This window comes from Ambystoma mexicanum, chromosome 7q, assembly GCF_040938575.1.
Source record: "Ambystoma mexicanum isolate Mex_15411 chromosome 7q, UKY_AmexF1_1, whole genome shotgun sequence".
Taxonomy (NCBI): domain Eukaryota; kingdom Metazoa; phylum Chordata; class Amphibia; order Caudata; family Ambystomatidae; genus Ambystoma; species Ambystoma mexicanum.
This window is the reverse complement of record NC_090941.1, coordinates 631,623,275-631,643,456: the sequence shown is the minus strand read 5'-3', so window position 1 is coordinate 631,643,456 and position 20,182 is coordinate 631,623,275. Positions and strand designations below refer to the sequence as shown.

The window sequence follows — 20,182 nt, the reverse complement described above, 5'->3', positions numbered from 1 at the left end:
CACTGGCAGATTTCTCTTGCGTATGAGGAGAATTCACTAGAATAACCCTGCACGTACCTACCTATCTGCTCTCTTAAATATGTATGACCTGCAAATGTAGATCTAATCACGACCTGCTACTGTATGAATGCAAAAGCCTGTAACCCGACAAAAACTGTATAAAAGTAACCGCGCCTCCATGTCCAAGGGCTGTTTGTGCGCTATACAAATGTAAAAAATAAATAAAATAAAAATATAATGCTGGCTATTGACATCCGTAAGCACTAAAATAAATCTATTTTCTTGATACAGAATGATGTATTTATTTGATATCATTAACCCCTTGGCGGTTGCATGCATTTTTCTGCAGTGCTAAGCGCAATAGAAGTACATGCCTTCACAACGGGTATGTCACGTTCATAACACTGAAAGGTGTAGGGACAGGAAGCTGGCACGCATGTTCACAGCAGTGGATGGTGAGCACCATTTCTAGCTGTGGGCAACCTCAGAGGGCAATGAGGGAAGGGGTGCTCTAGTACCAAGTCCGTAATTTGTCCCCGGTCTGAACCACGAGAGGGACCGTCCAATATGTTCACAGTGGCACATCAAAATGCTCCCTGCATATGCCAGCGTCCTACCCTCGCGCCCATCCCCCTTATAATAATAAACAAGAAGACTTAACACCTCCCATAATTTAGCACCTCTGAATGAAACGTAAATTCGATCTCAGTCACTTCAGTCCCAAGTGGCCTGGTGGGCACTGGCGGGGGGTATAAGAGCCAGACAGGCAGCTAAGAGGAGGGGAAAGCAATGTAGTGTTTCCCTATTGGTATTGCCAATTTCCTGAGCCTGCAGATATGCCCAAGTTTTCAAGTCCTGTAAAGCTACTTTGGCAGTAGTCTATGGCATTATTCAAAATGTGGTTGGTCCGCTGACCTCTTTATAGCGATTTGTTGGGACTGGTAAATATTTGGAAGGTGCGCTTCTGTGCACGATGAGTTTCTCTATTTTTTACATCTAATACTTGGGCCCACAGAGCAGTGGCACATGCAATTACTGTTTCATACTGGCATCTTTTAGGATTTTTACTTTGCCAGCTCATTGCTATGTATTCTTATAGTAATGCATGTTCTTTTTCCTTGGTAGGTTTCCATTTGGAGCAGCACCTCAGTGAAGTTGCTTTGCAAACAGCGCTTGCAAGTTCTTCAAGGCATTATGCAGGTCGATCCTTCCAAATATTGAGGGCACTCAAGCAACCCCTTTCTGCTCATGCGTTGTCTGACCTAGTCTCAAGATTGGTGGAAGTTATTGGAGAACATGGCGATGAGATTCAGGTATTTGTACTCTGGATCATGTTTCTAGTTACTTCTGAGCATTTTAGAGGTAGGTGTCTGTTCCAGTGTATTGTCCATGATCACGTTTATTTATTGACTGAAAGAATCACACAATTAAAACTTTACATGTACTAAATCGATTATTTGTCCAAACGTAGGTGCTATACAACACAATGGTGAATTTGAATTGATTTAAATGATAGGTGCTACTTAGATACTCTGAAGGGTCAGAGGGTTGGCAATCAACATTTAATGCAGCTAAATGCAGAGTCAGTAATTTGGAGCAGATTAAAACCTGGGGCGCCTGGGGTTAGTAAAAGATGGTGGAAAAACATTAGCGGCCCTCGCGCAAGAAGCAAATCTTGGGGATTTGCTCGTCATACACTGTTTTAGTAAGATTGTGTATTTCAATCTGGAAAATCACAAAACCTATTTGTAGATTTCAAAAAGATCAGTGGTTCCAATGCCGATTAAGCCCAGAAATGGCTTTAATCTGGGCCGTTGACTGGCTGCAGTCTATGACACGCTTTGCAAGCACTTGGTTAAATATGATACATCACCATGTGTCTCTACCAAGTGGTATATCTCCAGAGCCTTGGTACAATCAACACATCCCAGTACTACTTCCGTATGTCTAAACTAAAGGACAACTCTTTTATCTGCGGGGAGAGGGTTGTTCCACCTTTCACTAAGCAAGAGCCTCACTGCGCACCCACATTCCCGGCCTCCACAGCTTGATACTGTGACCTTCCCAGCATCACATCTCGAGTTATTTTCTGGCGTTTTGCTTCGTCCCAATCATAGAACATTGATGCACCATGGAAGATGCACTTGACTCTCTGGAACGTGGCCAACTCATTCTTTTGGATGGCTTTACTCTCCGCGATGACAATAATGTATCGCGCTTTTCTACACACACAACTTGTTATTCTTTTCCAGTATTGTGTGGCTCCAGAGCATATGCTGCTATTGTACACCTCAAGACATTTTTGGCAACCGGAATATTGTGTCAGCGGAAATTGTTAATTCCCCAGTGATCGACACTTGCAAGAATTCTCAATTCCATTCTCAATTGCTATTCGAGTTATGCCTTCCCTTCATTGTTCCTTTTCTGGCCCAGTTGCTGCTTTTAGAGTCGCACTTGTATGCCTTATCCCCTTGAAGCCCAAGAAACAGCCTGAAGAAAGAAGGGTCCAACATACACCCTAAGGAGCCAATGAAGAGAAAACATAGAATATTGTACCTTTTATAAAATTAGTGAGCGAACCTTCTTGCAGAGGGGGCCTGGGGATTTACTGAAAATCAATGGGCACAAAGTATAAATAAGTGTCAATGCATCAGGTATGGACCTAATCCAGTGGTCTCCAAGCCGAGTCCTCAAGCCAAATCTGCTGGATGGTTTTCGAATAAAAATGTATTGGAATGCAGAGCGAGAATCTCGCCAGTTGTTATATTTACATGGTCACTGATCTTCCTGAAAACGTGGTGTACTTGAGGCTCTAGACTAGAATGCCCGACTTGGAGACCCCTGGTCTAAGAACAGAAAGAGGTGCAATGCTGCCTGACGAGGCCTGTTGGTGGAAGCACGGCTTGCAAAAGGAACATCCTTTAAAATTGCCCTTTCACCACTGACTTTAGCGTTCCCCACACGAACATCATTTTCAATACCTAGGCAGCATTGGAAAGTTCATATCCCAAAGGCTGCCGCCAGCAGCGACCACCAAATCTTCCCAACATGCAGCAGGTGGTTCCCCTATATGAGGCAAGCGGGTGGTGTCTGAAACATTTCTAGATGTCTGCAACAAAAACCTGCGTGTTTGCTGTCCGGGGACGTAAAGCACTTTTGAGTGATTAAGCATTGCATTATATTCCCCGCAGCATGTCGACTTTCCCCTGAATTTACCACCTTTTACACTTCTTATTTCATTCTGCGGTGCCTGCACCCCCAGGTAGGCATTAACCCAGTATTAACAGCCTTGGCATGTATTAAAATGTGCTTGCACTTCGACACTCCCTGCGCACTCTGAAGTTCTCTGTATCCAACTTCATATGTCAGGGGATTTTAAACTCAAGAACAATGGCAAATGAGCCATTGCGCTGTCTGCAAGAAACATACATCGCCTGTGGGGTGGGCAGCAGCAACACCCGAGGGTCAATAACTCTTTAAATAAGCCAAGCAGATGTGCAGGGTTTAAAAGGTGCACAATCCAAGAAGGGCCTCAGTGCATAACACACGTCTGTATTTCACATGACAGATCAATGCCTCACTATGCTTTAACACGTGTGTTTTTGTTTTAATTTGGCACACTTGTAGGAACCGACCATGATGATGGGTAACAGACATGATTGCCCCGAATGTCTCTTTGGTGTGTTGAATTTAAATACCACAAAAGCTGTGCAGCTGAAGCCGCTCCTATAGAAATAAAGGCACGGTTTACGCTTGTTTTTTTCCTTGGTTTACAAACCAGTGCGTTCTGAGGTCTACTTTCTTTCCACATGATGCCACATAACTTACCCGCTTGTGGGAACTACGAGAACCGCTAATAGGCCGAAATGGATAGCTAAGTATGGCTTCTGCATGCAAACCAAGATGTGGGCTTTCTTATTGCTCAACGTGTAATTATCTTTTATAGCCAATGTTTGTCTGTTGCATACACCATCTCATAAGTCGTGTACTGGCAACATTTGACATTTCTGCCATTCACAAAAGAAGAGACCTTTATTTTAAAGGAAATCTATCCCATTAATAGCTGGGCGTGAGGGTGCGGCAGGTGGACGGGAAGATGGGGGTCATGACTCCTGCGTCTGCTCTAGCTTTGCTTACTCAGTTGCTGGTGCACAGTATAATGTGCTTGCTGTCGCTGCCAGACACTTGATTTCTGTGGCTTGCTTGGCTGTCCGTAAACCACTTCAGCCGTCGGTGTATTCACTTCCTCTGTGCACAGCACTCGGCCCTTTTTGCAAGCTACCAACTGTGTTGCTCCACAGAGGGGCCGTGTCCTGTTCGCGGAAACTCATGGACTTCAGCAGGCAAGTTAAGAGTGGCATGTAGTTTCTAAAAGTCCCTTCCCTATATTTCTGTCGCGGCCTAATCACTGTTACTGCCCGCGACATGTCATTACACGGAACATGCGTGGACAACCTAACAGTCCATGGCTTATTCTTGGCACCTCGAGATAAGATGTGCCTTTGCCCTCAACCTCCTCTAGGCACAATGCTTCCAGTACGGCTCTCATGCCTCAGTCAGCAACTGTGCTGATGAAAGAAAACCTCCACAGCTCACCCACGCTGTGACTACGTTCTCAGTGTCGGGCCAGAGGCATCAAGGCGAGATGGTCATGCTGTCCATACACCTGTCCATCTCGCAGCCACCCCTTCTTGCCTTTTACCAGACGTGTGCAGCACCGGCACTGTGGAACATCATGGCACCATGTTAGGGAATTTTGCTAAATCCCACCTATGGTAGGACTATAGAAGACTCACCTTTCAGTGTACAGGGCTCCAGCCCTTAGAATAGGCCTGAACTACCCAAAAGGTTTGGTAGCTATGGCTAAGCAGCCAGGCTTATTGTAGAATGGAGAAGGGCTGTAGTAGAGTACAAAGACATTTGAACACACAAACAGTCAAGAGGGCACTTACACTCTTGTAGTTATATATAAATATTATTTATTAAATATACTAGGCAATGTTAAATTCACTTTTCAATTCAGGTAATGGAAACCTATACATACATACATACATACAATAGGACATTTGCAGTTTGAACTCCATTCAATGGTAAACCTTACGTTGGAATGCAGGAAAGGGAAAGAGTTTATTTAAGTTAGCAAAAGTATTCACCAACCAACAATCATAAAATGAAAATCCTGGTAAGTAAAATAGCCTTGTACGCACTTGTAAAATAGCCTTAAACAATTCAAGGTAAATAAAGCACTTGGAAATTAATACCTGGAATCACTGGTATCAGGAAAGAATGAATGAATCAAAACCAACACAGAGCAGGTAAGACTTGCATTACATTCACAGAGGCCTTAGTCCTTAGTAGTTCATCCCCATCTAGGTATGAGAGTCTCGGAGTCAAATAAGTAAGGCACCAGCTGAAAGAGTCAAGAGTTCCAGAAGAAGACTTTTAGCAAGTAAGTACACTTTCTTTGTTGGGGAAAAAGGTTCAGGGTGTTCGGAGAAGGCTGCCTACAGGCGCACAGGCGTTAGGCCTGGGCGAACGTGTATGGGCAATCTCCCAAACACACAAATCAGCACTCCAGCAACACAGAAGCAGTAAACCAAATCTAGATCCGTTCTTCCAAGAGTCTCACAGTACCTTAAGCGTGAAAAAGAGGATACAGCACAACACCCTCACGATGCAGCAGCAGAAGACCCAGTCACCGGATTATGGTCAGTTAGACTGAAGAAGGGACACTAAATGGATCTCTCAGCAGCAGTCAAGTGGAGAGGCTCTCAGCAAAGGATTCTTCACGGTTCTATGGTTTTGGTGCCCTTTTCAAAGCACCAGTGAAGAACGGTTACTGCCCAGTCGATTCAGCTTGCTTTCTCGGCTCAGCCATCTGATGGGGGGACTTCAAGGAGTGGACTCTTACCTCTGGAGGTCTGGAAGGAGTCCACCAAAGTTTTGGGAGGGTTCCATCTTCGGAAGGTGATGCACTACACACTGGTCACATGATGGCCCGAAATGCAGGTCATCTACAGACTGGTTGGTCGCACCAGTCTAAGGGAGGTAGTCGTCCAGATCGGAGCAACAGCTGTCACTCAGATGGCTCTGGCAGTATCTGGAGGATGCTGCAGATGTCCTGCTTCTCTTCGGAAACAATCTTCCAGTGGTCGACTCTGGCTATAGCATAAAGTTTATCGACTCATTTATGCAGAAACCCAGCCATTCAACATGCATGATGACTTTCAAACTTGAGGTGGGAGCTGTTCTTTCAAGACAGCCCGTTTCCCAGTTAGAACTGGATCTAAGCACTGACACTGGAGGACAAAAGACCTGTGGAGTCCTCCCAGTTTCCTGTCCTCCCAAACACACTGGCACCTTCGGCTGGGTTTCACAAGGGGATCCCAGCTAAGACAAATGACAAACCAGGACCTCCCCCCACCCAGCATGGCAGGAGAAGGACAAAGAAAGAACAAACCATTGTGAGTTAGCGAAAAAAGAAGACCGGAACCATTTTGGATCAATGGTGCCCCATGTGTCTCTTAACGCAGCTGCGAATGCAGCCTGCATTGAAAGTTTCACAAAAGGGGTAGAAAAAGTATCCATTGCCACCAGCCACTCAGATGGATTGGTTACTGCAACAAAAAAGTTACAGGAGAAGTGAAAAGGAGACGTGTCCCCTCAGCTGTCCACATAAGGTGAGGTTGCTGGTCTCACAAGAAAGGTGTAGGTAGCTAGGATAAAAAGTACCATCCTATCCTTGGGAACAGTAGTTCTCGCAAGGAATTAAAATAAAAGCAAAGAGGGAAGCTCAAGGAGCTTCCAGTAACACTGCACATAAGGAGCTGTGTGCTACAATAGGAAATAGATGCCTTGGGAAAAGATGGAGGAAAGTGTAGACTCCATAAAAATAAACCCAAAAAGGGGTGTACAAAACAAGAATGGGTGAGTGAGGAACAAGATTACCACTCACCCAGAGTATGAAAAAAGCAATAGTCCAGCAATAATTGCTGGGGGACTCACTAGGTGAGGAGAATATCGCACAAGATGGAAATGCTACCTAACGCCCCGTTACTCCAGAATTCCAAGATGTGTTATTAACTTGCTCCATAAGTGTGCCAGTCGCAGTTCTGGAGCAAGGTAATGAGATGATTCTGTGTAATTTTGCACCAGGAATCTTTTTGTAATGCAACACTCACTTGATCCTTGCAGAGAAGATCCCTGGCTCAGCAAAACTCAACAGCCAGTCCACATTCAATGGCTAGACTAGCAACTAGTAGAAGTTTAGAGGAGCCCCAGGCAGTGCTCTAGATAAGAGTTTCAAATGGGAGTACTGTAGTGCTCTGTATAGTATGTTTGTGCTGTGGGGCCTCATGGTATGATGTAGGTGGAACATGGTGTGCTGGGGGATACTGGAATGGCAGATGGGGACTTGGAGAGCGACAGAGAAACCACAAGGATGCTTAGATGCCACTCTCCCTCTTCTACGCTATACGTGAAACTACAAGTTAGTAAATAAGCATTCCTTTTGTACTTATCCTGTTCTAGAGTGGCTCCTGTTATCTGTTGCTCACCTTATAACTGAGGATACCTCAGGTATTTTTGAAAGTTGGGAGTAGAATGACTTTTTAGGGAGTACAAAATAAAGTCCAGTTCCCAACAGGAGTATTTAACAGGCTAGTTAAAATTTTAACTAGAAAACGCTAATGTTTTTGTAATAATTATTCATTTGCACCTATTTATTCATGCGCATTGAAACATGCATGTTTATCTCTTTGGATCAGGCAGTAATAATAGTTTTTGTCCTGTGTTACTGCCTGCACTACGGGTCCCAACATATGCATGGAGTTGTTTGGCTCAAAGCAGGGGCCCAAGGTCCTAAATGTCTGTTTCTTATTTTTTGTGGGGAATATTTTTACTCCTGATTTTTATTTTGGGGGAGTATTTGCCCATTTACATTGAGTAAAATTGGCTGATCCATCCCTTATCTGTAGGGCTGGCCCCAGGTGTGGAGGTAGGCCATATACCATTGTCAACATCACAGCAGCCAGTAGATCCATGTGCAAGCAATGATATGAAACGTAAACATTCAAGGGTTAAGTACAACAAGACAGTAAGCGTTAGCTAGCAATTGTACAGTCCCATGTCCATTCTTACAACACAGAAATATGACATTTCACAGCACACCGGGCCCACGAGGTGAATTGCATGTGGTGTCTTTTTGCACACTATAGACCCCATGTGGTTTGATCTCCAGCTTTATCCTTACTTGGTTTGGAGTCTTGAATGCTTATTACATGATGCCTTCTATTGTATATAATTCTCAAGCCAGCTTACAAGGCACTGCATGTATTGTATGTATAAGCTGTGGGTTTAAGTTGTGATTTTAGCCACTGACCCATGCCTTCAACTTGATGAAATGTCTTGCTAAGTTGACGGTCTTTACACATTTACCAGGGTTATGTCATGGAAGCCCTCCTGACCTTGGAAGCGGCTGTGGACAATTTGTCAGACTGCTTGAAGAACAGCGATTTGCTGGCAGTTTTATCCAGGTAAGATACGTGTTAAGAAACGCAATGCAGCGTTGTGGTTTTCTGTTAACCTGGATTAAAGGGAAAGTTAGCTGCTAAACATGAATGCAATGGCATACATGATTAGTTACCACAGCCAAACACAAGAAATGCAAAGCACAGCAATGGGAGGGGATAGCAGTCTTGCAGTATCCAATAGAGCTGGGCAGCTTGGGCCTGTTGTTCTTAATTTACCTGAATGTGTTGTCACCCCAATTGAATAAATCTGAAGTTTCAATGATGGATTCTGAAAGCTACAGTCAAAGTGCCAAATGGTCATTGCAGTAACCTGTGTTAATGACCGCACAGGGTTTCAGCATCTGAGTTCCTCTACCTAGGAACCAGCCAAGAGAATCTGAACAAATTGCAAATCTCCCAGAACAACGCCATTAGAGCGGCTCTAAACATTCCGAGAAACCACCACATCTCGGAATCCAGATCAGATCTACATTGGCTACCTGTCAAACAGAGAATTTCACTGAAAGCCTTAGGCCTTACCCACAAATGCCTAGCCAACCAAGCTCCCCCGTATCTCTGCAACCAGCTATCCCGCCACGCGCCTACCTGCCCTCAAAGAACCGCCCAGACCCACTGTTTAACCATCCCTAGGTTCTAACTACAAAAAGCGGGTGGATCAAGCTTCCCCGTCCTAGCCTCTAAGCTGTGGAATGCCCTCCCCCTCACCATCAGATCAGAAGAATGCTTCAGTGCCTTCAAGTCCAAAACGAAAGCCTTGAAACTCGGATCTCTTATGTACCTGGGAGCCCTGTCCCAGTAAGCGCCTGCTCTAATCTCTACTCTGTAAATGATGTATATTGCTGTATACTCTGAATACTTTGCACTGTATATAAAGTTTGATTATATGTATGTTCATTATGTAACCATGTCTAAAGTTGCGCCCTGATGCCTCCGGGCCTGACGGTGTGCGTTACAAATAAAACAAAAATACAAATATACTAAGGACATGGTTACACCACGTCTTAAACTATCCTTTCTACCTAGGATTGTCAGTTTGATTTTTGCAAGTGCTCTTTGGTGTCTAATCAAACAGTACTATAACAGTTTTTGTTCAGACAACTCTTTGCACAGTATCATCTAGGAGGAATCAAACATGAGGCAGACTATGCTTAGATGGCCATTCATTAATTATGCTCTTTTGCCGGGGATTTCCAGAATTGTGTTCTATAATTCTCCTCCGTTTGAGGCTAGGTGGCAGTTAACGATGTGCATCTGGCAGTAGGAACCATCCACACTTTATGAGACAAATTGTAGTCAATCAAGTTGCATTTCGAATAAAAATCATCTTCATACATCTTGGGAAATTCTGTGGTACATTTATGTGGCTAAATGCATGGCATTAAAGTTATTGCTTTCTGAAAGATGCATACACTGGTGCTACTTTTTGAAATGTCCATCGAATTGCCATAAACACTTTGGTGCTGCTGCTTATAGCTATATAAGAGAACAACACTCGTCGTTTTATCCGCCAGGTAGAAAAAGCAAAAATACTCGGTGCCTCACAGCCGAGGTTTGGATTTTCCACCAGTTTTCCTTGCAGATATGCATTCCCCGATGTCACTACCATTGTGTATTTTTTTAATTGTCCTATTATGAGGAACATTCCCCCATGTCCTGTTTATTGTTGAGGATTTAAAGAGGGTTGGACTCTGAAGCAAGATAGTATTCATAGGGGAGGTCCACAGTAGTTGACAAATAATTAGTATCATAACACTGCACGTTTAAAGAACATTATACAGTTTACAGCGAGTTCTTGCTATAACTTTATACGGACCTAAATGCCACCCTGAATTATCTTTAAAATCTCACCTGCAGAGTAGCCTGTTGTGTCTACGTTTGTACGAACACACATCTGGCCTCTTCCTTAACTTTCACGCACTCTGATTCAATCCATTTCAATGCTGCCTCTGATAGCAAAGCTAGAACACAAACATATGTAGTTTGCTCTTTAGTCGTAAATGCAGAGACCTTTTTCAGTGCAAGATGATTGTAATGGCCTAAGGATGTTTCCCTCATGAAAGATGATGGCTGTATTCCGAAACGGAATAAGGTATCGCCCCACCACTCCCTCCGGATGCCTGCAATACTTGAGGAGACACTTGAACATGATATGGAAATGGAATTCGGTCACTAGCAAGTAAAAAATGCAGCGGAACTGGGAATGCATTGGGAAGGTGTATCCACACTGGAACCAGGTAAACCAGCAAGCAAAAGTAATAGAAACGAGGAGTAACACCTTCCCGGAACATCACTAGTCCGACATTGCGAGAAGGATGGCATCTTGTCACTTCCAATGTGCAGACTGCTCAGTAACTGTTCCCTGGATTCCCTGGCATGCGTTTGTTGCGTTCCAGACGTTATCTTCACTCTGCTTGCGCCATCTTGTGTTGTTGCTTGCGATCCCTTTTGGATACTGTCTGGCATCAAGGAAGTTTGCCACCAGCGCGCCTGCAATCAGTGGAGTCTTGTAATATCTGTTCCAAAGCATCCATCTTCTGTGCCAGGGTTTTCTCCTGCTGATGCTGCCCCTGCATCTCTCATCTCTTCCATGTTTCACCACAACCATTGTTCAATCTGGTGCTACCCGAACACATGGAAACTTTATTGGTAAGTAAGGTGCAGTAACAAAGAGTATTTTATCTCAGAAGCCAAACTATTTCCATAGAAGTGCAGTTATCAAGTCAACGTTAGAATTTCAAGCCGTTGTTATATCACTGGTGAGGCTATACCTAAAAATGTGAATTTACACTTTCCCAGCATCGATTCCACCGAGCCAGTTCCTTCTTCAAGGTAGGATTAGAAACGGGTGAGCCACTAGATTTTGACCAGTTCATTAATATTATAACCAACATAAAGCAAAGAACTCAAAAGAGAACTCTGTTCCAAAATCTTGATCCTGATTGGGCTGAAATATGATTGCATGCTGTATGGGGCAGCCAACGGATTTCTGATATATAGTTCCATGGCGGCTGGTAGTTCATTTGGAGGAGTTGGTGATTGGGCCTGCCGTTCTCAGCCACCTGGACAGATTTGACTGGTTTCTATTCTGAGAATCTAACACTGCCACGTACAACATCCGGCTCCAGCATAGTCGCTCTGCCTCCTTTGAAAAGTATCACATTTCCTCCCTAAATTCTCCCTATCCCTTTGAGGTGTTTGTGTGTGCCATGCCAGAAAAGCCATGCACATACTAATCCAAGTTATCCTGACGGGCCCAACTGTAGAAGAATAAATTCAGCAAGCAAGTTTCCTCGTTCACCATCAAAAAATAAGCAGGGATGTGGTACTTGCATGAGTGCTCTTTGTGTGTTGCATGGGTCATCACTTCTGTTTAATACGTTTTTACGACTTCTTCCATCCTGCCCTTGGATTTCAGTATGTAGAAATGTGTATGCAAGCAGAAAATAGGGTCAAAGTGACATTCATTTAATCTGTTTTATTGATGGTTTAGGCTGCGCTGCTATAACCAGCACCCCTGATGTATTCTTCATTTGTATTCATCCTTTCTGAGCTTTACTACTTATTATTGTTAATATGGATCATCTTGTAGGGGGCTAAGGGAGACTATACCAAGCAGCGAGCTCCCCTTAAACCATGGTTTACTGAATACCCAACGAGAGAGGCGATTGTCCTCTGTGAAGAGAGTAATTGCTATTGGATCAAAATGGATGTGGAAGTATAACCTTTTTTCTAAGCATTAATTGGTGATTTAATGTTTTCTTGAACATAACTTGCTACAACACGGTGCATTGGAAAAACAGGATTCCTTTTCATGCTTTAATTCTTTTCCTCGTATCTTCGTTCTGAATCATTCATTTAGTACAAAAACGATACAATTGATACAAGCACGGTATAGAAACTTTAGCAAAACCTTTAAAAAGACGGCCCCTGGTCAGAAAATGAACATATATCGTGCATTGGATTATAATACATTTTAGTTAGTAATTTTTATTTGTCCAACTACCCATACCCAACAAGGATATGTCCTTACTAACAGTAATAAAGTACTTGAATATTATTTTTTAACATTAGGAGATATGTAGTAAAGGACTCTAGGACGGGTGTTAGTCAAACGTGTATAGTCTATTGACCTTTGGGTACTATGGAAGACACGCAATGATACTGTGAAATCTTATCACTCATTATTTTATCAGTTTGATTAACTCAGCAAAATCTCTATTTTCTCAGGTCGTCTTCACCTGACTTAATACCAGGGACCAAACAGACAGCAAACCGGAAGAGCACTGGCCAACTGAATGTCAACGCTGGCATCATGGGTGGCAGCACGGCCACCGCAGAACGTAGCAGGCACCAAAGGAGTTTCTCTGTGCCAAAGAAGTTTGGTGTTGTGGACAAAGCATCTGATCCACCGCGCAGTGCCACACTCGACAGGATTCAGGCATGCACACAACAAGGCGTGGCCTCAAAAACACGCAGCTCTTCCTGCCTGAAAGACAGCCTCACCGACCCGTCGCATGTTAACAATCCAACCAACCTGCTAGCTACCATTTTCTGGGTTGCGGTGGCATTGATGGAGTCGGATTTCGAGTTTGAGTATTTAATGGCGTTACGGTTGCTGAATAAACTGCTGTCCCACTTACCGCTGGACAAAACGGAAAACCGAGAAAAGCTCGAGAAGTTGCAGACTCAGCTGAAGTGGACCGACTTTTCTGGGTTGCAGCAGCTGCTGCTGAAAGGGTTCACATCTCTGACTACTACTGACCTGACCCTCCAGCTGTTCAGCACCCTGACCCCAGTGTCACGGATATCCATGGTGGATGCTTCGCAAGCCATAGGTAATGCCACTTATGCATTATTTTCAACTGCCAATTAAACATGCAACCCTTTTACTTATTTTTAATAAATTATGCCTGTCGCAAACGTGCCCGTTATGAAAAATGCGTCGAGATAACACATCCCCAGCCTTTGAAGAATTGTAAATAAGTGGCTCTTAAAACTGAAATGGTTTCGCGATGTAGCTTGGGACGTAAGTCTGCAATGCATATGTTATGACAGATGAGGCTCTCATCACAACACAGGAAACGGTTCTCCTACAAAGAGTTTATTCAAGTCAAAACCTGTAATTCTTCAACAAGAAACCAACATCATTTTGGCTTTTCTGGTGTTTTAGTCCCCTGTCCATTAAGTGAAGCATGTTTTTTTTTTAAATTTCCAGTACAAGCTCTACGTATTCTTTGGTCCTAGAAATAGACCTGTTGCCCAAGGGGCGGGGAGGGGAGGAGACTGCATGGTGTGCTAATGTGCAGGCATTGCTTTGAAGCCCCTGGCAGCCATTGCACATCAGAGTGGTAAACATTGTTTCCTTAGTGTGACTCCTCTGCGCATCTAAGCACCCTGACCAAATTTGCAAAGCACGATGGCACCAACGGCAATCAGGGTGTGTAAGGAAGATCCAATAGTCTGGTTGCTGTCCCTGACAGTACCCACTCTGGGACCCTTCCAGCAGACAAAGGGCTGAGGTACTTACTCCCGAACATGGAGACTGGTTGTGTGGCACACGTTGTGCCACGTGTCTGTGTTCAGAAACCCATGACAGTACATACCCAAACAGGAGTGAAATTTAAGGAAACCACAAGTCCCAGATTTCTAAGTAAAAACGGAACTGGGTGGCCTTTGGAACAGCTTTATAACAACTAGACTATTTAGTGTAGACGTTAATCCCTCCCATTCATAGTGATATTAATCATTGATGTGTTTACAAGATACAACCTTACTATTACTGCCTTGTAATTGGCTGTTTTAAGTGCCACATACAACGATGGTGTCTTGTTAAGTAAAGTTGTTTTCTCCTACCTAAAACCTGCACTGATTGTGTTATCTGTACCAGGGTTCCCACTGAATGTCTTGTGTCTCCTGCCTCATTTGATTCAGCACTTTGACACACCGAATCAGTTTTGTAAGGATGTAGCAGAAAGGATCGCTCAGGTATGAACACACATCTTACAGGAATCCTGTTTCAGGCAGTGTTCGCGTTTGCAGTGTGCCCCGCTGCTTTTAGGCTCGCATCCGGTTGCTTAATCACGTGCATTGTGCCTCTCTACCAGGTGTGTCTAGAAGAGAAGAACCCAAAGCTATCAAACCTTGCCCACGTCATGACCCTCTATAAGACGCACACTTATACGAGAGACTGCGCGACCTGGGTGAACGTAGTGTGCCGCTACCTACATGAAGCGTTTACAGACATCACGCTGAATATGGTGACATACTTGGCAGAGGTAACCACTTTTTTTTATGTATTCTTACTGCTGTTCTTTTTTCTTTTTTTTAAAGATTGTTTTAATTTAACACTAAATACTGGAGTGTCACCCACTCACAATGTATGCGGTTAATGAAACAAAGGCAGAGATGGGGGTCCACAGACTAGCATTACACAAAGTTGGCATGTGATGATGAAGCGGGTGCAGAAAAGAACCCGAGACGGAGTGTTTTTCTACTTCCCTGAAGTGTGTATGGTATTATCACCAACATGTATTACTCTTCGATGTATGTGATTGTTGAAAATCTTTCACTTGTCAGCGACTGCATGAAAAAGTACTGTTGGAAGGGGCATTGCATTTAGATTGAGATCAAAATGTGGGTGTTTCCCAGTGGAAAAGTACATCATCGCAGTGTCTGCCCCTGCATTTGTTGTATAGAGGGACTCCCTTGACTAAGGAGGCACTGTGGAATGTACATTTGTAAGGGGTACGTATTTTTTCTGGTGCACAATGACTTTCATTCATTTCAAGATTTGTGGAGCTGAACGTTAGTGGCTCTTGGCATATGTGAATGTACATGTCCAAGAAAAAGTATGAGATTGAGCGATTTAGTGCCAAAATCTAAATAAATTGAAGCCCTTATTGTGGCTCTACAGGAATGGGATGGGTGTTTCAGTGCGTTCACAACTGTCAGTTCAGAACGAGCCACCGGCCCTTCAAGCTGTCTTGACGTCGCTCTCCTTGTAGATAAAACATTGGCAGATTCCATGGAGCTCTTATTCTCCCTTTAGTGTAGCAAGATTCCGGAAGGTGGCATCATGCAGCTGTTTGTTGGGTCCAACCAGCTCCTCCTTGTCCGCCTATGTTCCATCAGTGAACACCTTGTCACTGCCCTCAAAAGGAAGGACCCACTGTACTGGTCACCCTCAATTTACCTACAGCTTCCTACACTGTGGACCAGAGGATCCTCATCAACATGGTAGAAGGGGCTGGTACATGAGGCTTGAAATGTGTTAATATCTCCCTGAGTGGTGCCAGCTGGTAAAAATTGATGCTATTAAATAATCGGCAAAAATGATCTTGTGATTTCCACCAAGGTTCCCCCTTATGCCCACTGCTTGGTTTGACTCTGACCTCTACTGCTTCCCACAGAGACAGTGGTCAAAAGCATACTTGTCGACCTTAAGCTAGTTGGCAAGGTTATCCATTTGCTCCAAACCAATCATATGACTGAACTGCCAAGAGAAATGGTTGTCAGAAAGCCCGATAACAGCAACATTTCTTATGTACATAAGGCACCCATAATAAAAGTGCAGAAACACAGGAGGATCTAGAAGCAGGCAGACCAGTTCTGCCTCAATTTGAGAACAGGCCTCATCCCCCTCCCCCCATGCTGGCTGCCAGTTGTATAACAGATGAATTTCACATGCTTCTGTACCATGTTCAGAGCTTTCTAGGAGACGGGAGCTGTGTACCACCACAACCTACCCCAGCATGGCAAATCAGCACAATACTTCAGACCTGGCAATTCCATATCCGTGTACCAACCTAAACCCAATTGAAACGTACAGAGTTGTGAACACAAGACAACATGCCTGCTAAAAGTGAAATGTCCTTGACCAAAACCTCAGAGCAATACTGAGCCTTCAAGAAGAAATACAAAATTGATCATTGTACAGAGGTTTCCCCAACCAACCCTCTTTAGCTTGAGGACCTGACCACAGCCGTCCCTTCACTGTGCAGATTTGCGTAAATACCCGCCCTTTCACACTCAACTATCTTCCATTGAATGTCCTTACCGTCCCTGCTCAGCACTTATAGTCCTGCCTTTTGATGGGATCTATGGACAAAGACTGAACTGACTACTGTAAATTGTCCCTGAGGCGACCTGTTCGGCATTATAAAAAAGACTTTGGGGAAAAAATGAAGCAGTTCGATTTGTTCCTTTAAGTTCCTAGTTCAGAATTCAAATCAGTGTGCTTTAGAAAGGGTGTTTCATCTTTTAGAACAAAATACAAAAGACTACATTTGTTTATTTAATTTCATTTATGAATTCAATAAATATTACTTTGGCCCGTTGATATACTATGCTTCAAGGATGGTTGTACTTAACCTGCATGCTGAACATCATCAACATACACAACTCCTTAGTTGTAAAAAAAATATCAGTTTTCAAAATGTATTTCATGGACAAATTATTCATACCAAACATACACAAATCATAACATTTTCATATTCGGGTCTAGAGTTGTGTCCTGTCAGAGTGGAGAATATTTAATTATACATTTGGGGTAATGGGAGACAATAGCCAAATAACTTCCCAAACTAGACCAAATTAGTCATCCACATTTAAAACGCACAGTTTGGTTGCAAATTTGGTTTATTAAAATGGAGTGTTCAATGTGCATCTCTCTGTGCATTCGCAATGACCCAGTGCACATGTTAATCTGAGGCGGTAGATTTAACTTGGTGACACACTGCTGGCCATGCAAGTAGATATTCTGTTTAAATGTGAAACCCTAATGCTAAAGTTTATCAGCACACAGTAAAAACACCAAGGCCTGTTTTAGTTTAATTAGCAAGCAGACTTCTCATTTCATATTGAGGTTACCATCTAAAATATTCTGTCAGAATTCGCTTGACAGTCAATTGGATTTTAAAGTGCTATTTATTCGTGTGTTTTTATAGGTAAGATAGCAAAGGCATAATGCTAAAATGTACTTTATTCTTACCACAAAATATAAGTTCTAACGCCCATTTTTGTCTTGTTTAATGAAGTTGTGTGCCATCTTTATAGTCCTGTTGAGGGCGATTACTGTGTGTCTTCCCCAATTTGGACAAGAACTCAAAATATCAGATGCTCATTGTCATATAATCAATCATCCCTGGATTCAGTATTAGCTTTGTGTTACACATTTTTCTCTAAATGTTTATAATCTGCAGTACTCCCACCTGGCCAATGTTCTATCCGGGTGCTGTGAGGAAGGCATGATATCAACCGTAAGACACACAAGTGACCACAGTTCAAGGGTGTTTTTTAAACTTCAAAAAGGGTATGATAAATGCCTATCTAATCCTAAATCTAAAGATGGGAGCAAGCTACGACCATCAAATAATAAAGCAGTCCTAGTGTTGTCTTGTCAAAATTAAAGTGCCTTTGCTGAAAAACCTATTGCCAATCCTTACCTCTAAATACAAATAGTGTGGGGAATAAGGTTATGAAAAGGAAACAAGTGTTCAAAATGATATGTCAGGTGTTCAGGCTGTTGCTCTCCCTTCCCCACGTTTTCAGCACAGGACAAGGCGGTTCACACAAGCATAGCACAGTCTCTGGCTTCTTTAGCACAAGGTCACAGTTCAGTCATTGGCATCAGGGCCTTCAGAGCGTAAGTCTCCTTGCTTCTCAAATTCTCTTCGCTCAAAGGGCCTGATGCAACCAAATAATCAACAAGTTATTTTCCTCTTTACGCTTTCACAAGTATTCACATCGGGTGATTCACTATTCACCCCGGATCCCCCTCAGCCAGGCTCAGATCCTTTTTGCACCAAGTTCTGCACAGGCTTTCCTCTGCCGGGCTCGAGCCTATCTTTCGCTTTTTACTTTGTCACACAATGTTCGTAGGTTATTCTTTTCCAGGTGACTCACGGCTCACCCCAGAACCCTCTTAGCCAGGCTCAGATCCCTTCAACACAATTAGTCTCTCTCAGCCGGGGTCGGACCAATGTCAATTTCACACCAAGTATTGAAGACTTTCAAATGTGCACAGTTTGGCTTGACTTGTTGCAGGACCACTTCGATTTCACAATTCTTTCTTTTAACGTTCGCACCCTTTCAGCTGGATACCTAACAGACATTTGAATGAGCACCCACGTGATGCCGGACCACCCTGTCTACGATCTTGTATCTTAGCTTCAAAGTTAATTCACTCATCTGCTGTTTTAATTATCTTCTTTATACAATGTTGCCGCTTGCAACCTTGGTTTCCACACAGACCGGTCTGGTATCAGTCTCCCCAACTCACCGGCTCTGCTGTCTTCATTGGTGCTGCTTTGTTGTAGGAGCCAAGGACAGTACCACGGCAGCAAACACTTCTCCACACCTTGACTATCGACGTGGGAGAGCCCCGGGTGCCTCAGACACACAATGCAGGTTTTGTCAGCTTTAATTCTAGGTCTTACATTTGCTACCCTCGAAGGATCATGAAAGATCCAGTTTTTCAGTGAAAAGGTCAAGGGCACTTCCCTCCTTGCAATCCTCTTCGGTCTTGCGGTCTTCCGCATTGTATTAAACTGTCATCTTGGAACTGCTGCTTCCTCGTGTGTTTTGCCTCACTCTAAGTGTACTCTCGTGCTCCGCCCTTTATCCGTGTGAGGAAGTCTGGTGGAAATCAGGTGTGTGTGTAAGTATCAGTAATTGCTTGACCCTGCCTGACCATTGTATTATGACATGTCAGGTATACGGCTCGGGTGTTAGTCTGTTTACGCTCAGAGTGATTGTTCATGGGAAAGTGTTTGTGTCGGAAACAGGGGGGGGTGAATCCCCAAGTATCCTACCTGGTAGGATGGGGTAAAGGTGTTACAGGGAAGGGGATACCGCGTCTCTTCATCCGGTGTCCCAATTCCACTTCCCGAAAACCCCTCATCCAGGTGATCCTCCCGCACTGGTCCACCCCCAGAACTGGATCCAAAAGCGATGGCTGTGCCCTGGCCACCTGGATGACAGATCCCCGGGGACTAGTGGGTGAGACACCTTCGGGTTTCTCACAGTGCCCTGCCCGGATCTTGTGAAGGGCACGTAGCTAAGGTATATGATGGGTAACTGATAAAAGTAAATAGAAGGCCTCTCTTATTGGCCTGACTGAGCTCCTTATTAGGTTCTATTGTTTCAATCTGACCAGATATATTGCTCAACCTGAGGGTTTCTTCTCAGTGGGTCCACATTTCTAGAGACAACATCTTATGTTGACAAAGGGTTTATTACATACTTTATTTAGCTGATGATCAATATGTTTGTCTTGACTATAAAGCCTGTCCCATTGTCCTTGTGAGCAGATTTGTGTGATGCACATAAGCATTGTTATACAATGCCCTTTATCATATGACTTGAGGCTTATATTTTGTCCACTGCATTGTACTCGCTCTCACTGTGTGAAGTTAACTAATAACTCTTAGACGCTTGAACATACAGACAACCGTTTTTCTCATTATACAATTATGCCTGGACATGAACAGGGCTTTGGAAATCATAGGCTTTCTATTAAAATATTGCATATTTGAAATGTGAGCTTCACACCTAACTTTAAAGATTTTAAACTATTAGCTCAGTTTTATTTGCAGTTTTCTATATTCCCATTTATACCTTAAAATCCTTCTAGTTATCAATGCCATTTATGG

General features: G+C 43.5%; 1 protein-coding gene across 7 annotated transcripts in view; it reads left to right on the top strand.

Annotated features, from left to right (window-relative positions):
* Positions 1 to 20,182, top strand: part of FRY (FRY microtubule binding protein) — a 1,191,674-nt gene that overhangs the window by 881,612 nt on the left and 289,880 nt on the right. For all 7 annotated transcript variants that reach the window (XM_069639765.1, XM_069639761.1, XM_069639760.1 and 4 more), the window contains exons 42-46: positions 1,126 to 1,313; positions 8,440 to 8,534; positions 12,759 to 13,366; positions 14,419 to 14,516; positions 14,636 to 14,806. In XM_069639765.1, the coding sequence (XP_069495866.1) occupies positions 1,126 to 1,313; positions 8,440 to 8,534; positions 12,759 to 13,366; positions 14,419 to 14,516; positions 14,636 to 14,806 (1,160 nt within the window). The remainder of the gene's footprint in view (positions 1 to 1,125; positions 1,314 to 8,439; positions 8,535 to 12,758; positions 13,367 to 14,418; positions 14,517 to 14,635; positions 14,807 to 20,182) is intronic.